Source organism: Artemia franciscana, chromosome 1 (assembly GCF_032884065.1).
Source record: "Artemia franciscana chromosome 1, ASM3288406v1, whole genome shotgun sequence".
In the NCBI taxonomy this organism is placed as follows: Eukaryota; Metazoa; Arthropoda; class Branchiopoda; order Anostraca; family Artemiidae; genus Artemia; species Artemia franciscana.
The window spans coordinates 68,182,914-68,203,902 of NC_088863.1; the positions used below are offsets into that span (position 1 = coordinate 68,182,914).

The following is a 20,989-nucleotide window of genomic DNA, read 5'->3' on the forward strand; positions in this document are numbered from 1 at the left end:
TCGCATTATTTGTGTTTGTATAATTAGCCTGTATTTGCTATTCTGACTATACACTATCGCTTCGACGATTTTTTTTAAAGCATTGTGAACAAAAAGTCAAAAATTAGCTCAAGGAGTGGGGAGTTGAGAAGAGAATATCTCCCTCATAGGTAGAACAACTTCTGTTTGTTTTAATTTTAAATGCCATTCTTCACATTCATTTGAAAAAAGCTTGATTTTCATTTTATTTTTATTCATTTTGGTATATAGGAGGACGTGTCGACCAGATTTCTACTCTTAGACTAATAATTGAGAAATTCCTGAGTGATCAAACGTCTCTAGTCCTCAGTTTTATAGATTAAGAGCAAGAACTTTATGCTGCCGATTGAAGGTCTTATCCCTGTATAGTATTAAATACAAAAAAAAACTTTTTCAACTGAAAGTAGGAAGTAATATAAAACCCAAAATGAACAGAAATTATACCATATAGGGGGTTCCCCTCCTCGATACCTTTCTCTTCTCGCTAAAGTTTTGGAAAAAACTTAGAGAAGGACTTTTAGAGATGGAAACATGTTATGAAAACAATTCGTACTTCATAATGTGCAGAATAATCGTAGCCAATGCACTTTGCATAAAGCCTCGCGATACTTTTGCAAAAATATAGCCAAACTTCTATGTTTCCCATCTATTCTCTCGAAGCGTCTCTCTTGCTTCAACCGGTGTACATGTAAATTGAATCGACTGTGATAAAACAATAGCCAGAAAAACAAGTGACGGATGGCAGAATGCATTGAAAATATATAATTTGGGCTAAATATTTGCACATTAGGAGGGGATAAAGTATAACAGGGCCGCATACAATATATGTTATCTACAATTATTCTGCTGTTTCCTTTTCTACAGGGCCTTCTCTTGGCTTACTTCAAACTTTTAGCACCTCTAAAAAAGCTTCCTATTCTAATTAAACAACCCTTGTATTTCAGGAGCTGTTCTTATGAAATTGGACGAACGACCAAACCTTAGCGTAAATAGCAAGGTATTGAGGAGGGGGAAACCCCTTCATATACGAAATAATTTTAGTTCATGTTGAGTTTTAGTGTTGCTCCTTACTTTCAGCTGAAAAAACCGTTGTTCTTATATAATTTATAATGATTTTTCAAATAGTACAGGTAAATCTGAATTACCCTCAACGAAACATCCCCCCCTCACGCAAAACTCCTTTTTGGAAAATCCTTCTCACGTAAAATCTACCCCCCCCCCCTAAAATCCTTTCCGGAAAATTGTATTCTTGCTAAAAATTCCCCTCTCCGTCTTTAAAATTTCTTGCAGAAGATTCAACCTAAACATTCTCTTTAGCATACTTTCATTAGAAAAAGACTAAGTTCTGATCGTTTTCTGATCGCTCCAGTTATTCCCCTTCTGTTGAAAGTATTTGTCAAAGATCCAAAGACGTTGAAAATTTCCCCAGGACAAAAAACCCTGAACATCTCCACAAGCATAATTGAGTAGGCAAAGAGAAAGTAAGACAAATAAAAACAATTTCGTATGGGAATACTGTCAAATCCCTCCAGTGTTACATTTCCCTTGGAAAGTTCCTATCCCAAGAGTCTGGGGGAACCATATAATCATGTATTTTTAACTTTGCTGAAAAAACTGGCTGTCTTAAAATCTTGGTAAAAAGATTTTGTTGAAAAAGGAGGCGTGAGAGGGGTTTAGTTGCCCTTCAATCTTTTTGGTCAGTTAAATAGTGCGCTAAACCTTTTAATTTCCATTCCATTCCCTCCTAATATTTTAGGACCATTGGCTCTATGAGATCATCCTAGAAAAAAAAAAAATAAAAATAAATAAACAGCATCTATGATCTTTCTTCTGATAAAAAAAATTTCAGTCAAGTGCCGATGACACAGTAGGTTTTAGACTTTTACAATGAAAGAAGGAGGCACAGCCCAAGCTCTTCTTTCTTGATATTTTTGTTCGTTTTAAGATAGGTTTTTAATTCTACTTAATCACTCAATTTAATTTTCACTCATTTTAAAATTTATTTACTCATTTTTATTAGTGACTATTATTTGTTTGTTTGCTATGACTGCTTATCTAATTTCTGTTCGTTTTGGATTTCATCTATGCCTCAATAGCAAAATATTTTTGTTCGTTTTAAGCTTGGTTTGCATGTTCAGCTTAAGCTTTACTGGTTTTGAGATTTATTAATTCATTAATATTAGTACCTGCTGTATATGTTTTTTTTTACTATGATTGTTTGTTTTAATTTATGTTCGTTTTGGGTTTCATTTATTCTTTAATAGTATTTTCTATTTGGTTTGAGCTTGAGCTATTGTAGGATTCTATTTCTTCTGATCTTAAGTTTAATGTGGCCTTTGCTTTTCTTGGAAAACTTCTTTACGGAAAGTGTTTAAAAATTAATTTCTGTTCGTTTTTGACTGCCAAAGTTTCAATTTTTCAAAATTCCTTACTTCAGTTTTTTTTTATTCCAAAATAACTTAACAGTTTTGGTAGGAACTAATAAACTAAACTGAATATTTGATATATAATAATAATAATTGCTGAAAGCTCACCAGCTCAAACATTTTGTTTCTCCAGGCCGGAAATAAAGCTATGACGCCTCTAGGCCCAAACATTTTTGCCGCTCCATTTTTGCAAGATTTTCGGGAAAATACTCAAAACTTCAGTAATAGTGAAAGCTGCAGGTCCCAGGAGAGCTATTGCTAAATCCTTGTCTGGTTTCACTGTAATTTTGATTTTATTTTCAACGTCTTAATAGAAACAAAAGAAAACATCAGTAAAATAATTCCTTTTAGTAAAGTGCCAAATACGCAGTAGGCCTTCTACGTTTATTGTTAGAGAAACGGGCAGTAACCATACTCTTGTTTGTAGTGAAGACACCATTCAGTAGAAGTACATAGCCCCTGCCCCCTGAAAACAACCACGGTCTAACAACCAATCCTTAATCCAATCCCCACTTGTGTTTGAATTTTGTTCTCCCAATTATTTTAATGAGAAAAACGTTAACTAATTTTTCAGAACATTGTAGCCACTTAGATAAGAGAATGATCATTCTAAGTAAGAGAATTGGTTATTTAAGTAAGAGAATGATACTTTTACCATTTTGGAAATGGCCACTCTTGTTTGTAGTGAAATCACCATTCATTAGAAATACATAGCCCCAATTCTTTCAGAAATTTTTGGAGAAAAGACTTTTTGAAAGTTTTTTCTAATTATTCTTGTTCGTTGTTGATTGCAAAAAGATTTAAATTTTGAAAAATTCCTTATTTAAGAATAAGAGTTTTTTCATCATCAAACTTTCATCAAAGTATCAAAACTAGTGTCAAAATAACAATATCAAAGTATCAAAGTTAAAAAAGGATCAAAGTTAGCAAGGTATCAAAGTCAACAAAGTATAAAAGTAACAATAAGCAATTTGCACAGCTTACAACCCTTGCACCGTAAATCGAAGCTACCGCGCAGATCACTAAATCCAGTTATCAAAGCAACAATAAATAAGTTCCGTAGCTCAGAGCCATTTCCACAAGGCTGTTGGAGGTCAACCCAGAATCATAGTTATTTACCCTTTGAACAATTTTGAACAAAATGGCTATCTCCAAATTTGGACAGGAGGCCCTTAGAGAAAGGGGGCATTGGCTAGTTGGCCATTGATCACTTTGAACTCTTCCAAAAGAGCTACAAGTTTCAATTCCGGATCGAATGACCCCCTCCATAGTTAACACGATCATCCCTTCCACAGAAGCTTATATTCTAATAATGGACAAATTACATAAGTTACAATCCTTGCCCCAGAGGCTAGGGAAGATTTCTCAACCCCTAAGTTATAGTAATTTGAATTTTGGACTATTTTGAACCAAATAGTTCTTTAAAATTTTGATTAGATGCATTTGGCAAAAAAAGGCAAAAGGGGGGGGGGCTTGTCACTTTTGAATCACTTTTGATTCTTAAGAACTTACAAATTAAATAAGTATAGGAGCCGGGACAATTCTTTTCCCGGGTTCTATGAAGGATTTCTCTACCTTAATTTATAGTAATTACAATTTTGGACTATTTTTAACAAACTGGCTATCTCAAAATTTTAATCGGATCTATTTGGGGGAAAAGGCGTGGGTGGCTAGATGCCTTCCGACCACTTTTGATGACTCTTAAAAAGGTAACTGAAATTTTCAATTTCCAAGCAAAAGAGTCATCTTTGAAGTCTATGCGACCACCTCTTACATAAAACTTATATACACTCGAGGCATAACTAAAAACACTTGTCCCTGGGGTCACAGGGGGTTTGTTGACCCTGGAGTCTTTGTTATTTGATCTTTAAATTGTTTGGAACAAAATGCCTATTCAAAATTTTCATTGGAAGAATTTGGGGAAAAAGGGCCTTGGGGGGCCTAATTGCCCTCCTTTCACTTTTGACTCTTGTGAAGGACACTAGAAATTTTGATTTACAATAAAATAAGCTCCTTTCGGAGTTTCTACGACCAACCCTTCCATAAAAAAAATTACATACTCCCAGGCCCAATTTACAACACTGACCCCCTGAGTCGGGGGGGGGGCTGTTTTATCCCTGGCTGTTTTAATTCAGATTCTTCCATCTAAGGTATTAAATTTCTGAAATTTGCATGTTTTATCACGCTTCTGTTCACGCTTTAAAATTTATTTGCGGTTTAAATGCATCAACGTAACACGACTGTTTTGATATCTGAGATTCCGATTTTTCAATCTAAGGTATTAGTTTTAGAAGTTCACGCGTTTTACTCACGCTTTAGCTTACGTTTTCAAGTTTATTTCCAATTTTAATGTATCAACATTCGTCGACAATTTTGATACCTGAAATTCGGCTTTTTCATCTAAGGTATTAAATATTTGAGATACACACGTTTTATTCACACTTTAGTCCACGCTTTACAGGTTTATTTACGACTTTTATGTACCAAGGTAAAACGAACGTTTTAATACTTGAAATTTAGCTTTTTCCATATAAGGCATTAAATTCTTGAAGTTCACAAGTTTTATTTACGCTTTAGTTCACGTTTTACAAGTTATGTACAGTTTTAATATATCAACATAGGACAATTTTTTTTTATACCTTAAATTCACCTTTTTCCATCCAAGGTATTAAATTTATGAAGTTCACAAGTTTTATTTACGCTTTAGTTTACGTTTTACAAGTTTATTTACGGTTTTAATGTATCAACATAAGACGACCGTTTTAATACCTGAAGTTCCACTTTTTCCGTTTAAGGTATTACATTTTGAGGTTCACACATTTTACTTACACTTTAGTTCACGTTTTACATGTCTATTTTAGCTTCAATACATCAACGTAAGACAACTGTTTTTATACCTGAAATTCAGCTTTTTCTATCGAAGTTATTAAATTTTTGAATTTCACACGTTTAGTTTACGCTTTAGCTGATATTAGGTCCCCTTTTGTGACAAGAACTCTTTTAAAACCTTTCGAATTAACTTTTACCTTTAGAACATGCTAGTCCAAAACAATGCAGGCCATCGTGGCAAACTATGGATGGGACACAGCACCCTCTGACGCCTTCATCATTCCAAAGGCATATTTTGGATATTTTCATGATAAAAATATGCTTTAAATCCGACGGTGCGTGTTTTACTAGTCCCTTCCACCACGTTATGCTTCTCTGATAATTCCCACCACCGTCGCAAATACCAAATGACAAACGACGCCATGCGGCACACATTATCACAACTAAGAGATTTTTTCCCTTTTTTCCCACATAAATAACTTCATAAACTAAAATGTACCATTTTGAGCAGCGGAGAATTGCCATTTAATTATTAGATTGCGATTTTCCATGGCAAATTCCAGCCTTTGACACGCAATGGCTGAGAACCTGCACCCTCTGGCAAGCATTATTATACATATGGTATTTTTTAGGGAATTTTTCTCGAAAAATGTCCGCTTACACTTGAATTGATCGTTTAAACTTAACAAAAAACCCCAATAATGTTTCACCTGATCTGGCAAATGATGCCAGCGTGGCAAAAATTGACAAGCCCGATGACAGCCTCTGATGCTTATTATCATACCTAAGGGTTTTCAGCCTTTTCCCCACAAAAAAGACTTTATAAACTGCAAATGACTATTATTTTAATTCGAACATCAGAAAATTCTCATTTCATTGTTAGATTACGATGTTCCAAGGCACTTTATAGCCTGTGACAATCAATTGCTTACATGCGGCACTCTTTGGCAAGCATTATCATACTTTGCGTATTCCCCCAAGAAAAGGAAGTTTCAGAGACATAGTATAAAGATTAAATTAACTGAATGTAACAGGCAGATGTCATTTTTTTACGAATTCAGCCTTTTTCTTACATGCTAGTTGGTTAGGTTAACCCAACCTAGCCTTAAAATGATAGGTTAGGTTAAGTTAGGTTATATGATGCGCAACAAAGGTCTAATGTGCGCAATATTTCTAGTCTATAATGTTATTTTTGTGGGAAAAAGGATGAAAAAGCCTTAGTTATGATTAAGTTTGCCAGATGGTGTCGTAACTAAAACGCTTGAACTTCAAAAATGTAATACCTTTAATGAAAAAGCCTGAACTTCAGGTATCAAAGCAGTTGTCTTACGCTGATACATTAAAAGCGTAAAGAAACTTGTAAAATGTCAATTAAAGCGTAAATAAAACGTATAAACTTCAAAATTTAATATCTTAGATGCAAAATTCTGAATTTCAGGCATTAAAACAGTGGCTTTGCATTGACACATTAAAATCGTAAATAAGCTTGTAAAACGTATACTGAAGCGTAAATACAACGTGAGAAGTTCAAAAACAGTTGTCTCACATTAATAAATTAAAACTAAAACGTAAAATAAATCGTAAATAAAACGTGTGAACTTCAAAAGTTTAATACCTTAGGTAGAAAAAGCTGAATTTCAGGAATCAAAACAGTCGCCTTACGTTGATAGATTAAAATCGTAAAGAAAACTTTTAAAACATGAACTGAAGCGTAAATAAAACGTACGAACGTTAAAAATTTAATTCCTTACATGGAAAAAATCTGAGTTTAATACTTTAAAACCGGTTGATACCTTAAAACCATAATTGAATTTGTAAAGCGTGTATTTATGTTGTTTTTGATGGAAAAAGCTAAATTTCAGGTATCAAAACAGTCGTCTTACGTTGATACATTAAAAACGGCAAATAAACTTGTAAAACACTTGTAAAACTCTTGAATTAGAAAAATTTAATAACTTAGATGGAAAAAGCAGAATTAAAAGTATCAATTCATTCGTCTTACGTTTATACATTAAAAGTGTAAACAAAATTGTAAAGCGTGAAATAAAACGTAAAGAAATTGTGTGAAATTCAAAATTTAATACCTCAGATGGAAAAACCTGAATTTCGGCTACAGTCGTCTTACATTGATACAATAAAACGGTAAATGAACTTGCAAAACGTGAACTAAAGCGTAAACAAAATGTGGAATTGGAAAAATTTAATACCTTAGGTGCAAAAAGCTGAATTTCAGTATTAATTTGTCTTATATTGATACATTAAAGCCGTAAATAAATTTCTAAGGATTGAAAGCATAAATAAAACGTATGAATTTCATAAATTTATTACGTTAGATGGAAAAAACTGAATTTCGTGTATCAAAACAGTCGTCTAACAATGGTACATTAAAACCTTAAATAAACATGTAGAAGGTGAGCTAAAGCGCGAATAAAACTTCAAAATTTAAATGCTTTAGATGGAAAAGGCAGAGTTTGAGATAACAAAACAGTTTGATTATGATATCAAAAAAGTTTGCAACAAAAAACACAAAACATCCCCAAACATCACCCTCCACCAAATTCCCTAGACCCCTTCCAAGCCCCCCTAAAAATATTATTAATTACTTTCTAACCAATGATCTTTTTTTCTTACATGAAAACAGGTGTTAAGCGATCGTAATGCTCACTGGCAACTTATTCCACATAAGTGGGCCCTTACCGTAAATGCTGATCAAACTGTACCTATTGATTCAATTGCTATATCATCACTATTTCTCGTTTTATGATCATGCACTTGGCTACTAAAACAATAAAACTTCTTAAAAATCGCAGGGACTAGATCATTTATACACTGATAAACAAACATAGATGCTTGAAAATCTCTAATTTGTCCAACATTTAACAGATTCTGTGATTTATAACAAGCACTAGTTTCATGGACCTCTTTAGCATATTTACCAATAATCCTATTCGCTTTATTCTGAAGAACTTGCACTCGCTTACAATTAGTAAAAAAATTGCTACTCCAGATAAAGCAACCATAAGCTATATACGGGTAAACTAATGGATAATAAAGTGTAAGAAGAATCTTCTGTGGCAGGAAATGTTTAAAACGTCGAAGTATACCTACACCACGGGCAATCTTAGCCGAAATAGCTTCACTATGATTTCTCTACGACAGATGAAAATCCACTATGAATCCTAGGTAACGCAGTCTACCAACCTGCTGAAGAAGTTTTCCGTAGAGTCTAACCAGGCCATTTAAATCAACAGAACAACCCACTCTACTGTAAGTCATCAAAAATATCTTACTCACATTAACAAATAGAAAATTTACATTCATGAACACTTCGAGTCTTTCCAGTGCACGATTTTCTTTACTTACCAACTCATCTATAGACTTTCCAAATAAATTCAAAGCAATGTCGTCATCAAACGATATAGTGCAGGCTTCCTTTAGGTAAAAACGCATGGTATCAACACACACTAAATATAATAATGGAGCGAGCACTGACCTTGAGATACTCCGCACCTAACCGAAAACGCCGAAGACATAACATAATTAATTATAAATCTAAGCGGTCTCCCCGTTAGGTAGCTTTTAAACAATTTTAAACAATTTACACGAATACCAAGTCATTCCAACCTTTTAATCAACACTGTAACGTCCACAGTATAAAACGCTTTACGGACATCAATAAAAATGGACATTGGTATATCCCCTCTCGCAAACACATTGTTCACTAAATCAACAAGGTGTTGCAAAGCATGCGTTGTAGAATGCCCATCACGGAAGCCAAACTGAGTTTCACTTAATAGTTCATTATTTTTTAGGAAAGTATAAAGCCGACTATGCACTATTTTCTCCAGTAGCTTTGAGAATAAGGGAAGAATGGACATTGGCCTCCAGTTTTCGATTTCTTTTTTTCAACCACCTTTATAAAGGGGTATTACCTTCGCTGTCTTTAGTTTCTCTGGAAATTTCCCTGTTTCTAGTGACAGATTAAGAATAAAAAGTAGAAAAGGATGTATATATCCAGCAACAACTTTGAATACACTAAGAGACAGCCCGTCAACTCCAGCAGAATTTGATTTCAAATATTTAACAATTTTCACAACCTCTTCACTAGTACAGGGTTCAAGTTTAAAACCAGGTGGTTTCTATCGGCCATCAGTTCCAGAATCATCAGGCTATTTATATATGTCTTATATGGAGAACAGCTGCGTTTCAGGTATCAAAAGAGTCAAGTTTCGTTGATACTATAAATTAATTTGTATGGCTTGAACTAAATCGTAAATAAAACTTGTGAATTTCAAAAATTTAACACCTTAGAAGAAAAAGCTGAATTTCACTGTTGTCCTCGTTGATGCATTAAAATCGTAAACAATTTGTAAAACATGAACTAAACCGTAGATAAGACGTTGTTAACTTCAAAAATTTAATAAATTGTATGGAAAAAAACTGAATATCCGGTATCAAAACAGTCGTCTTACGTCGAAACATTAAAAGCGTAAAGAAACTTGTAAAACGTGAACTAAAGCGAAAGTAAAATGTATCAACTTCAAAAATTTAATGCCGTAGTTGGAAAACGCTGAGTTTCAAATATCAAAACAGTTCTTACGTTGATACATCTAAACCGTAAGTAAACTTATAAAATGTGAGCTAAAGCGTAAATAAGATGTGTGAACTTCCAAAATGTAATATCTTGGATGGAAAATTCTGACTTTCAGGTGTCGAAATGGTGGTCTTACGTTGATACGTTAAAACCGTAAATGAACTTGTAAAACGTGAACTAAATCGTAGGTAAATCGTCTTAACTTAAAAAATTTAATATTTTAGATGGAAAAAGCTAAATTTCAGGTACCAAAACAGTGGCCTTACGTTGATACATTAAAACCATTAATAAGCTTGTAAAACGGAGACTAAATTTTAGACAAAACGTGGGAACTTCAAAACTATATTGCGTTAGATGAAAAAGTTGATTCTCTAGTATATAAACAGTCATCTTAGGTTGATATATTAAAACCAAAAATAAACTTGTAGAACCTCAACTAAAACGTAAATAAAACGTAAAAAAATCAGAATTTGAGATATCGGAACATATAGCTAACGTTAAAAGGTTAAAACCGTCAATAAACTTGTAAAACCTGAACTAAGGGGTAAAAAATTTCAAAATTTAATACCTTAGATAGAAAAGACTGAGTTTCAGAATTAAAACAGTCGTCTTACGTTTATACATTAAAACCGTAAATAAACTTGTAAAACGTGAACTTAAGCGTAAATAACATGTGTGAAATTCAAAAATTTAACGGAAAAGATAGAAAAAAGCTGAATTTCTGGTGTCAAAACAGTCGTCTTACGTTGATTCATGAAAACCAAAATCGTAAAAAGTAAACTAAAACCTGAACAAAAAGTATGAACTTCAAAAGTTTAATATCTTAGGTGGGAAAAGCTCAGTTTCCGGTATCAATTCAGTCGCTTTACGTTGATAGACTAAAATCGTACAAAAACTTTTGAAATGTGAACTAAAACGTAAATAAAACGTGTGAACTGCAAAATTTTAATACCTTAGATAGAAAAAAGCTGAATATCAGGTATTAAAAGAGTGGCTTACTTCAACACATTAAAAGGGTTAATAAACTTGTAAATTGTGAACTAAAGCGTAAGTAAAATGTTTGAACTTCCAAAAATTAATACCGTAGTTGAAAAAATTTGAATTTCAGGTATTAAAACAGTTCTCTTACGTTGATACATCAAAACCGTATACAAGCTTGTAGAACGTGAGCTAAAGCGTAAATAACATGTGCGGTCTTCAAAAATACAATACATTAGATGGAAAAATCTGAATTTCGGGTATCAAAATGGTGGTCTTACGTTGATACATTAAAAGCATAAATAAACTTGTAGAACCTGAACTAGGACCTAAATAAAGTTTTTGAACTTAAAATATTTAACACTTTAGATGGAAAACGTAGAATTTTAGGGATCAAAACAGATATTTGATGTTCATATATTAAAAACGAAAAATGAACTGGTAAAACGTGAGCTAAAACGCAGATAAAACTTTGAACTTTAAAAGTTTAATAATTTAGGTGGAAAAAACTGAGTTTCAAATATCAAAACAGTTTCCTTACGTTGATAGATCAAAATCGAAAATAAACTTTTGAAACGTGAATTAAAGCGTAATAAAACGTGTGAACTTTAAAAAAACTAATGCCTTATATGGAAAAAGTCAAATTTTAAGTATCAAAACAGCCGTCTTACGTCGATACCTAAAATCCGTAAATAATCTTGTAAAGCGTGAACTAAATTTGTGTTTAATGGAAAAAGCTAAATTTTAGGTATCAAAACAGTCGTCTTACGTTGATACATTAAAAACGGCAAATAAACTTATAAAACATGAACCAAAGTGTAAATGAAACATGCGAAGTTAAAAAAAATGCAATACCTCTGATGGAAAAATCTGCATTTCGGGTATGAAAACACTTGGCTTACGTTGATATACTAAAACTGTAAATAAACTTGTAAAGCGTGAAATGAAACGTAAATAAAACGTGTGAGCCTCAAACATTTAGCACCTTGGATGGAAAAAGCTGAATCTGGGTTATTAAAATAGCTGTCTAACGTGGATGCATTAAAACCGTAAATGAACTTGTAAAACGTGAAATAAAACTTAAATAAATTGTCTTAACTTCAAAAATTAAATACCTTACATGAAAAAAGCTGAATTTCAGGTATCAAAACAGTTGTCTTACGTTGATCCGTTAAACCGAAAATAACCACGTAAAACGTATTTACAGTTTTAGTATATCAACGTAAGCCAAGTGTTTTCATACCCGAAATGCAGATTTTTCCATCAGAGGTATTGCATTTTTTTAACTTCGCATGTTTCATTTACACTTTGGTTCATGTTTTATAAGTTTATTTGCCGTTTTTAATGTATCAACGTAAGACGACTGTTTTGATACCTGAAATTTAGCTTTTTCCATTAAACACAAATTTAGTTCACGCTTTACAAGTTTATTTACGGATTTTAGGTATCGACGTAAGACGGCTGTTTTGATACTTAAAATTTGACTTTTTCCATATAAGGCATTAGTTTTTTTAAAGTTCACACGTTTTATTACGCTTTAATTCACGTTTCAAAAGTTTATTTTCGATTTTGATCTATCAACGTAAGGAAACTGTTTTGATACTTGAAACTCAGTTTTTTCCACCTAAATTATTAAACTTTTAAAGTTCAAAGTTTTATCTGCGTTTTAGCTCACGTTTTACCAGTTCATTTTTCGGTTTTAATATATGAACATCAAATATCTGTTTTGATCCCTAAAATTCTACGTTTTCCATCTAAAGTGTTAAATATTTTAAGTTCAAAAACTTTATTTAGGTCCTAGTTCAGGTTCTACAAGTTTATTTATGCTTTTAATGTATCAACGTAAGACCACCATTTTGATACCCGAAATTCAGATTTTTCCATCTAATGTATTGTATTTTTGAAGACCGCACATGTTATTTACGCTTTAGCTCACGTTCTACAAGCTTGTATACGGTTTTGATGTATCAACGTAAGAGAACTGTTTTAATACCTGAAATTCAAATTTTTTCAACTACGGTATTAATTTTTGGAAGTTCAAACATTTTACTTACGCTTTAGTTCACAATTTACAAGTTTATTAACCCTTTTAATGTGTTGAAGTAAGCCACTCTTTTAATACCTGATATTCAGCTTTTTTCTATCTAAGGTATTAAAATTTTGCAGTTCACACGTTTTATTTACGTTTTAGTTCACATTTCAAAAGTTTTTGTACGATTTTAGTCTATCAACGTAAAGCGACTGAATTGATACCGGAAACTGAGCTTTTCCCACCTAAGATATTAAACTTTTGAAGTTCATACTTTTTGTTCAGGTTTTAGTTTACTTTTTACGATTTTGGTTTTCATGAATCAACGTAAGACGACTGTTTTGACACCAGAAATTCAGCTTTTTTCTATCTTTTCCGTTAAATTTTTGAATTTCACACATGTTATTTACGCTTAAGTTCACGTTTTACAAGTTTATTTACGGTTTTAATGTATAAACGTAAGACGACTGTTTTAATTCTGAAACTCAGCCTTTTCTATCTAAGGTATTAAATTTTGAAATTTTTTACCCCTTAGTTCACGTTTTACAAGTTTATTGACGGTTTTAACCTTTTAACGTTAGCTATATGTTCCGATATCTCAAATTCTGATTTTTTTACGTTTTATTTACGTTTTAGTTGAGGTTCTACAAGTTTATTTTTGGTTTTAATATATCAACCTAAGATGACTGTTTATATACTAGAGAATCAGCTTTTTCATCTAACGCAATATAGTTTTGAAGTTCCCACGTTTTGTCTAAAATTTAGTCTCCGTTTTACAAGCTTATTAATGGTTTTAATGTATCAACGTAAGGCCACTGTTTTGGTACCTGAAATTTAGCTTTTTCCATCTAAAATATTAAATTTTTTAAGTTAAGACGATTTACCTACGATTTAGTTCACGTTTTACAAGTTCATTTACGGTTTTAACGTATCAACGTAAGACCACCATTTCGACACCTGAAAGTCAGAATTTTCCATCCAAGATATTACATTTTGGAAGTTCACACATCTTATTTACGCTTTAGCTCACGTTTTATAAGTTTACTTACGGTTTAGATGTAGTCGCTCTTAAAGAATCGGGACACAATCCAAAGTTTAGCGTAAATAACGTGGTTTTGGGGATGAGCAATCTCCCTCATATACGTAACAATGTCTGTCCATTTTAAGTTTTAATGTTGCTCCTTACTTTCAACTGAAAAAAAATATTTTTTTATATAATTACTGATCTTTTTTTTAAATAATACAAAGAAATCTGGCTAAACTTCCACGTAAAACTCCTCCTCCTCACCAATTTATTTTCTAGCCAATTCAGTCCTGGTAAAAATTTACCCCGGACAATGATCCTTAACATTTCCATGCGCAAAATTGAGACAGCAAAGAGAAAGCGAGACATTAGAAGAATTTATATACGAACTGTGGCAAATTAAACCAGTGTGAAATTTCTCCTGAAAGATTCAATTTCCGAAAACTTTCTTCCAAACGGAAAATTACCACGCGGAAAATCACAACGGTAGAAAAATCCCCTCCCACACTAAAAAAATGCATTCATACTTTCCAATAGCAAATGCTATACGTAAACAATGGGCAAATTTTGTAACTTAAAGACCTTTTCCCAGGGGCTGTAGGCGTCAAGATATCTCGAAAGTCATAGTTATTTGGCCTTTCAACTATGCTTGACAAAATGGCTATCTCAAAATTTTGGTCGGACGATTTTTAGAAGAAAGGGCGTTGGAGGAGGCCTAGTTGCCGTCCAGTTTTTGGGCCCTGGAACTATTAATTTTCATTCAAATGAGCTCTCTCTCTCTCGATATTCTATAACCACTGGGTCGATACTATCACCCCTGGAAAAAACAAAAAAGTAAATAGCCGACAAACCTGCATCCTTGATCTTCCTTCTGGCAAAAAATACAAGATCCCACATTTTTGCTGATAGGATCTTGAAACCTCTAAAATAGGATTCTCTAATACTTCGAATTTAATGGTGTGATTTCCATCAAGATTCTATTACTTTTCAGGGTGTTTCTCCCTTTTCTTGAAAACAAGGCAAATTTGCTCAGGCTCGTAACCTTTGATGGTTCAGACTAAAGTTAATGAACCTTATATATTTCAAATCAACATAAAAATCCAATTCCATTGATATATCTGTCGGTATCAAAATCTCGTTTTTTAGTTTCGGTTACTACTGAGCCGGGACGTTATCTGCTTTGATCTCTCTTTTTTTCAATTTTTTTGCTACGTGAGGGTTTAACCTAATTTGTTCAACAAATGATATTTCTATTGGTCCTGAAATGTTTTAATATATTCTTTAGCAGGTTTTGCATGAAGTTCGGCTTAGGACCATTTTATACGTTTTATGTTTAATTTATATCTTCTCTTAGTGTATACACCTTTTTCTTTTTGTTTTAATTGTTTTTGTCGTTCTTGTTGTGCCTCTCTTATTGTTCTAGACTCGCGAACTGTGAATTCGACCCTTATGGCTCCTGATAGATGTTTAAAAAATAAATCTATTCTTTCACATATACTATTTTAATAGCCTAGGTGCATGTACTGGTTTTAAATTTATTTCTCCGCCTCAAATGAAAAAGCTCAAAGTTATGCTTAAACGTTAGATATGGAATCCATTTGCCTCATATCCCGTCAACATCCCAAAAGTTTCACCTTGGTTCCAAAACATTATTTCTGAGATGTTCCAAGCTTCTTTAATGTATCCCTATCCTTACCTCCAAGTAAAAATTGGAGGACCCCCCAAGCTCCCTCTGAACATTTTTAACTCGATTTCCCAATCCGTTCCGGAAACAGTGTAAATGGAGTGGATAATAATGATTTGTTTTTGTCCTGTTTACAAGTAAGAAGTAAGAAACAGCAGAAATGAATTTTCAGAATAACCTGAATCACAGGAAACAGTTTCGTGCATTTGTTTCAGACTCCCCAAAAGTATTAAGACAGGAGGGGTTGGCCAAATCAGAGAACTTTCGAAAGGTGGTTACAATTTTATGACGACACAAGTGAAAAGTGCCGGTATGAGCATTGAACGCCAAAAGCAGTACGTGTGTGTGGAATCGCACAGTATTTATATTTTGTGCTTTCATATTTAGTGCAACTCATCTTTTATTTATTCTTCATTTGCCAACTTAAATATTAATATGGTGCTTCCAATACTGACACAATTATAAGATTACAACTATAGTATTAAGTTCCAACTTATGCATCCGTGTGAATTGTGTTGTATACATGTGCCGGTACTAAACAAAAAAAAAATCTAGAAAGGTGTTTATTATTTTATTTCTTTCTTTCCCTCTTCGTTTTTTTTTTTTTTTTGTTTCTGGAAACTCATCAAATTAAAGAAAGTATAGTCTGCTATAAGTGATCGGAAAGACCCTTAGAATCCTTAAAAAATGCTAATGTTTTTGGGTACGAACACGCCTTTTTTGTTCTTTCACATTGTCACTTTCTGCTCAAAATTGCAATCATTGTTTTATATTTATTTTTATTTGCTAATAGATTTATACTCAGGGCCATATTTATATACTCATTGAAAGAGTGAACGAGATTTCGAATATCACACTTAAAGCACTATTCAGTGGGACTGAAAAAGCTCATTATAGTCATTTCAACCGTTTGATACTGTAGGAACTATTCAGTGGGAGTGAAAAAGCGCATTATAGGGATTTCAACCATTTGATGCTACAGGAACTATTCAGTGGAACCGAAAAAGCTCATTATCGTCATTTAAACCGTTTGATACTGTAGGAACTCTTCAGTGGGAATTAAAAAGCTAATTATAGTCATTTCAACCGTTTGATATGGTAGGAACTATTCAGCGGAACTGAAAAAGCTCATCATAGTCTTTTCAACCGTTTCATACTGTATGAACTGTTCAGTGGGACTGAAAAAGCGCATTAGTCATTTCAACCATTTGATGCTGTAGGAACTCTTCAGTGGGACTGAAAAAGCTCATTATAGTCATTTAAACCGTTTAATACTGTATGAACTATTCCGTGGGACTGAAAAAGCTCATTATAGTCATTTCAACCGTTTGATACTGCAGAAATCTTGTTCTATAAAAATATTTTAAAAGGACTACAAATGTTATTCACCATTGTTCTCACACGTACTAGAAAGAGGAAAAATTAGAGGTTGAAAGTGAAAAAATAAATCTTAACTCCCACAAACCTTGTATTCTTTGGGGGGGGCCTTTAAAAACAACACAACAGCGCCATATTTTATAAATAACCATAAAAAAATTTTTAAAGTAAATAAACAGATACAACAATATATTAGCAATATATATTGCTATATATATATATATATTACATATATTAATATATATATATATTACAATATATTAAGATACAAATTTGTTCAAAGATTGTTACACGAGGGGGTAAAAAGGTAGCTTCAGTCTTATGGAAGGCAGAAAATCATGGAGATCTTTAGTTCGTATGAATAATATTACCCCTCTCCATCAACCCAAAGTGCTATAGTAAGACCATTATAAAAATGTATTGCACAAAATTACATTCATCGAAAGTTTGGCCAACTATGCAGACCTTGTTCATAAGTAAAATTGCGCTTTAGCATTTCGGTTCTTAAGCAGAAATATTGGAAAAACAAATATTATAAAAATTCCTAACACTAAACAATAATTAAATTTTCAAACTGGAAAGTAACAAAAGCTGATCTAAAAAAAAGGCTTTCAAAAAAGAAGTTGTAAAAGAAAAGTAAAAAAAATTCTTCTTGTGCCACAAAGGATATCCCACAGCCTGCGATCCTCTCCCTACCCCGAGGGTCTATCAGTAAATATTATTTTATTAGTAAGATCTGTGTACTTTCGTAGACTATGAGAACTCATAGAAATCACTTGAGAAATTGTACATATTTATATTTAAAAAAATAAACTCTTTTTTCGGGTTTGTACTGAAAAAATTGGCCCAAAGAAACAACATGGACATGCAAAGACAGTTTTCTACAAATAAGCATAGTAACAATAGGCTATCAACTTGTTCCGTATAATAATCCGGAAAATATAAAGAGAGACTTTTATCTTATTACTTGCAGAAAAGACCCAAAGAAAACAACGGAACTTAGTTCAATAGATCTTCAATTTTAATTGCTAGCAATTTTGTTCTTTACATTTTTAATGCGGTTAAGCCTTTATATGTTGTTAAGAATAACACCTTGTATTTATTTCTTAAATTTTATTTCAAGTAATGCTGCTTTCTGATTTTTGTACTTGACCAGACCTTTCTGCTGTTCAAGATTTTTGTTAACCAGCACTAGTAAAATATTCTTGCCGTCATAGTGCACAGAGAAAACTTGCCTATAATGAAACAATCATGAGCTGTAGAAAATATTTTAAGGAATTATTTTTTTAAGCTTGTAGATATCTCAGTTATCGATGTAAAAAAAAATTAATGGAAGTTTTGGTCATAATTGTGGGTTTTTTTTTTTAGTCTATGCCTATGGTATCTATCCGTCGTCGCAAAATGACAAGTTACCCAGATGTAAGAGGGGCTCACATGTCCACGGAAAAAGATATCCTTCTGACAAAAGACAATCAAAACCGGGTCAATGGCTCAAATTATGTACGTATAAACATCTGACAATTTATATGTGTATACCCATCTTTTCTCTCTCTCTCTCTCTCTCTCTCTCTCTCTCTTTATATATATATATATATATATATATATATATATATATATATATATATATATATATATATATATATATATATACATTACAATATATTCATTTCAATAAATAACAGAGTCAAACTCAAAACGAGCAGAAATTAACATGAATAGGGCTCATAACCCCTCTGCCCTCTCAATGCCAGAACATAACTTGTATTTAACTGAAAAAAAATAATGTGTTCATTTTTGAAAGTTTAATATATAAAAAATTATTGAAATTCTAAGGAATAAATATTAGCATCTGTATATTAGACTGACAATGCACATTCATTTGTACTTTTGTTTTCAGTAAGGTGAAAATTATGTTCTAGTCGTGGGAGGACATAGGGGTTATGAGCCCTACTCATGTTAATTGTGTTGCGAGAGCAACACTTTGGTTTTGTCCCGTTTTTTTTTCCTAAGCTGCCGATCTCAGCTTATTCCTGGAAACTGTCAAGGTCTGTGCGGTTTTTACGGAAAGTGTGGACCTCAGGCTGGATTGATGAATATGATATTACATTTTGGAAAGCTCCGCAGAACTCTTGCTTGGGGCCAAAAAGGATGGTTTATGCTTGTCCACGAGGCAGAGCCTATGGTGTGCGAAGTGAAGTGGAGTTTTATAGCCTATGTCAGAGCGGAATATCTGAAGTTGCGCAGCCAAGCTTTCGTTTCATCAAACCATGTTTCTGCTTTCGAGTGGAAAGCTCCGTTCTAGCAGGCAAGCAGGCAGGCACCACTTTCGAATTAAAGACGGACTGCGGCAGTTACCCGGCCCCACAGCCAATATATCTTCTTTGAGTGATAGATAGAAAAATTTATAGAAGCAAAAATGTGGCATTTTCTCACGGGTCCGAAAGTGCTGCCATCTATTGTTTCTACCCATTTCTGTTCGTTATTTCAGCTGAGTTTATCATTCGGTTTTTCGGACTTGGGATTACGGTAGAGAAATGGTCTTCGATGTGCCAATAAACTTTAAGAGTTCTCTCATTGCTAAAGAAATTGGAGCTAATCCTTTGCTCCTTTCTAAGTGGTGACGTTAGAAAGTTGGCCGCCGGCAAAGAAATCAACTTTTGAACTAAGACAGATAGAATTTTTTTTTTTCAACGGCAATGGATAGCTCTTGATGAGCTGATCAAAGTATATAACATCCATTTTTTGGTACAAATATTCCTTCATGAGGTATACCCGTTTGAAAGTTTCAAGGGGTTGACAACTTTAGTAGTAAGGTACACACTGAACCGAAATCTAGGCTGATACAAATTGTGAGACATATAGAGGACTTGAAAGCAACAGTCGGCTGTTAGGTAATAATCACCTTCGGTAATGAGGGGTTAGCAACTCTTGCTAGTTGGTGTATCTATTATTTGTTTCCAGTGTATTTGATGGTAAAACCGATTTGGTTCCTGTTGTAAGACATGTAGGAGATTTGTAAGTAATAATCTGCTGTTAGGCTACAGTCAAGTTCAGCGATGAGGGATTTACAACTATGCTAGTTGGTGTACCCATTTATTTGTTTCTGGTTAACTTGATGCCTATCACGAGAGAGGGACTTATAAGTAAGAATCGGTTCACTTAGGGCGAGAAACGGTTGTTAGCTCATAATCATCTTCGGCAACGAGGGGTTTGCCACTTTTGCTAGATGGTGTAGGCCTACCTATTATTTATTTCCGGTGTATTTGATGATTAAACTAATTTGGTTCCAGTGGTAAGGCATGTAGGGGACTTGTAAGTAATAGTCGGATGTTCGGCTAAAATCATCTTCAGCAATGACGGGTTTGCAACTGTTGCTAGTTGGTGTACCCATTTATTTCTTTCCGGTGAATTTGATGTCTAGCACGGGAGAGGGACTTGTAAGTAAGAATCTGTTCACTTTGGGCTATAAATTTGTGCAAATTGGTGCACATTGTATTCGATCTCTTTAAATCTGACAGAATTTAGTGTTTACGCAACGGGTACAAACGATATCGTAAAAAAGTGAGGTAGTTTCATAATAATTAGTGTCACCTATGGTATTTTAATCCTGAAAAGTTACGAATAGCTTTATAATACCAACTAGATTATATAAGATATTGTTCCAAGTTCTCATCCGTCACGATGTCTACGATTGAAAAGGACAAAGTTCGACAGGCTGCAAAGTCAATTTAGTCCCTTCTTTCGATATTGTTTTGCAGTTGTTGTTTTTTCAACGCTGAGGAATAGCCTTTGGTCATGTGATAACTGATTGCGTCTTTGTTCGAACATACCGTTTTAAAAACTTCTATAGGCTGACATCTTCATCATTTAACCGATAGTAAAGAAACAAGCACAAACGAGAATGTAAAACAATGAGATAGTTTCGTAATAATTAATAGAATGTCATCTATGGTATTTTGATCCTGAAAAGTTAGGGATAGCTTTATAATACCAACTAGATTATATAAGATATTTTCCCGAGTTTTCAATT

The 20,989-nt window shown here is 33.3% G+C and overlaps 1 protein-coding gene across 2 annotated transcripts in view; it reads left to right on the plus strand.

Annotated features, from left to right (window-relative positions):
* Positions 1-20,989, plus strand: part of LOC136033245 (uncharacterized) — a 61,159-nt gene that overhangs the window by 26,399 nt on the left and 13,771 nt on the right. For both annotated transcript variants that reach the window (XM_065713968.1, XM_065713978.1), the window contains exon 5: positions 18,328-18,459. In XM_065713968.1, coding sequence (XP_065570040.1) covers positions 18,328-18,459 — 132 coding nt within the window. The remainder of the gene's footprint in view (positions 1-18,327; positions 18,460-20,989) is intronic.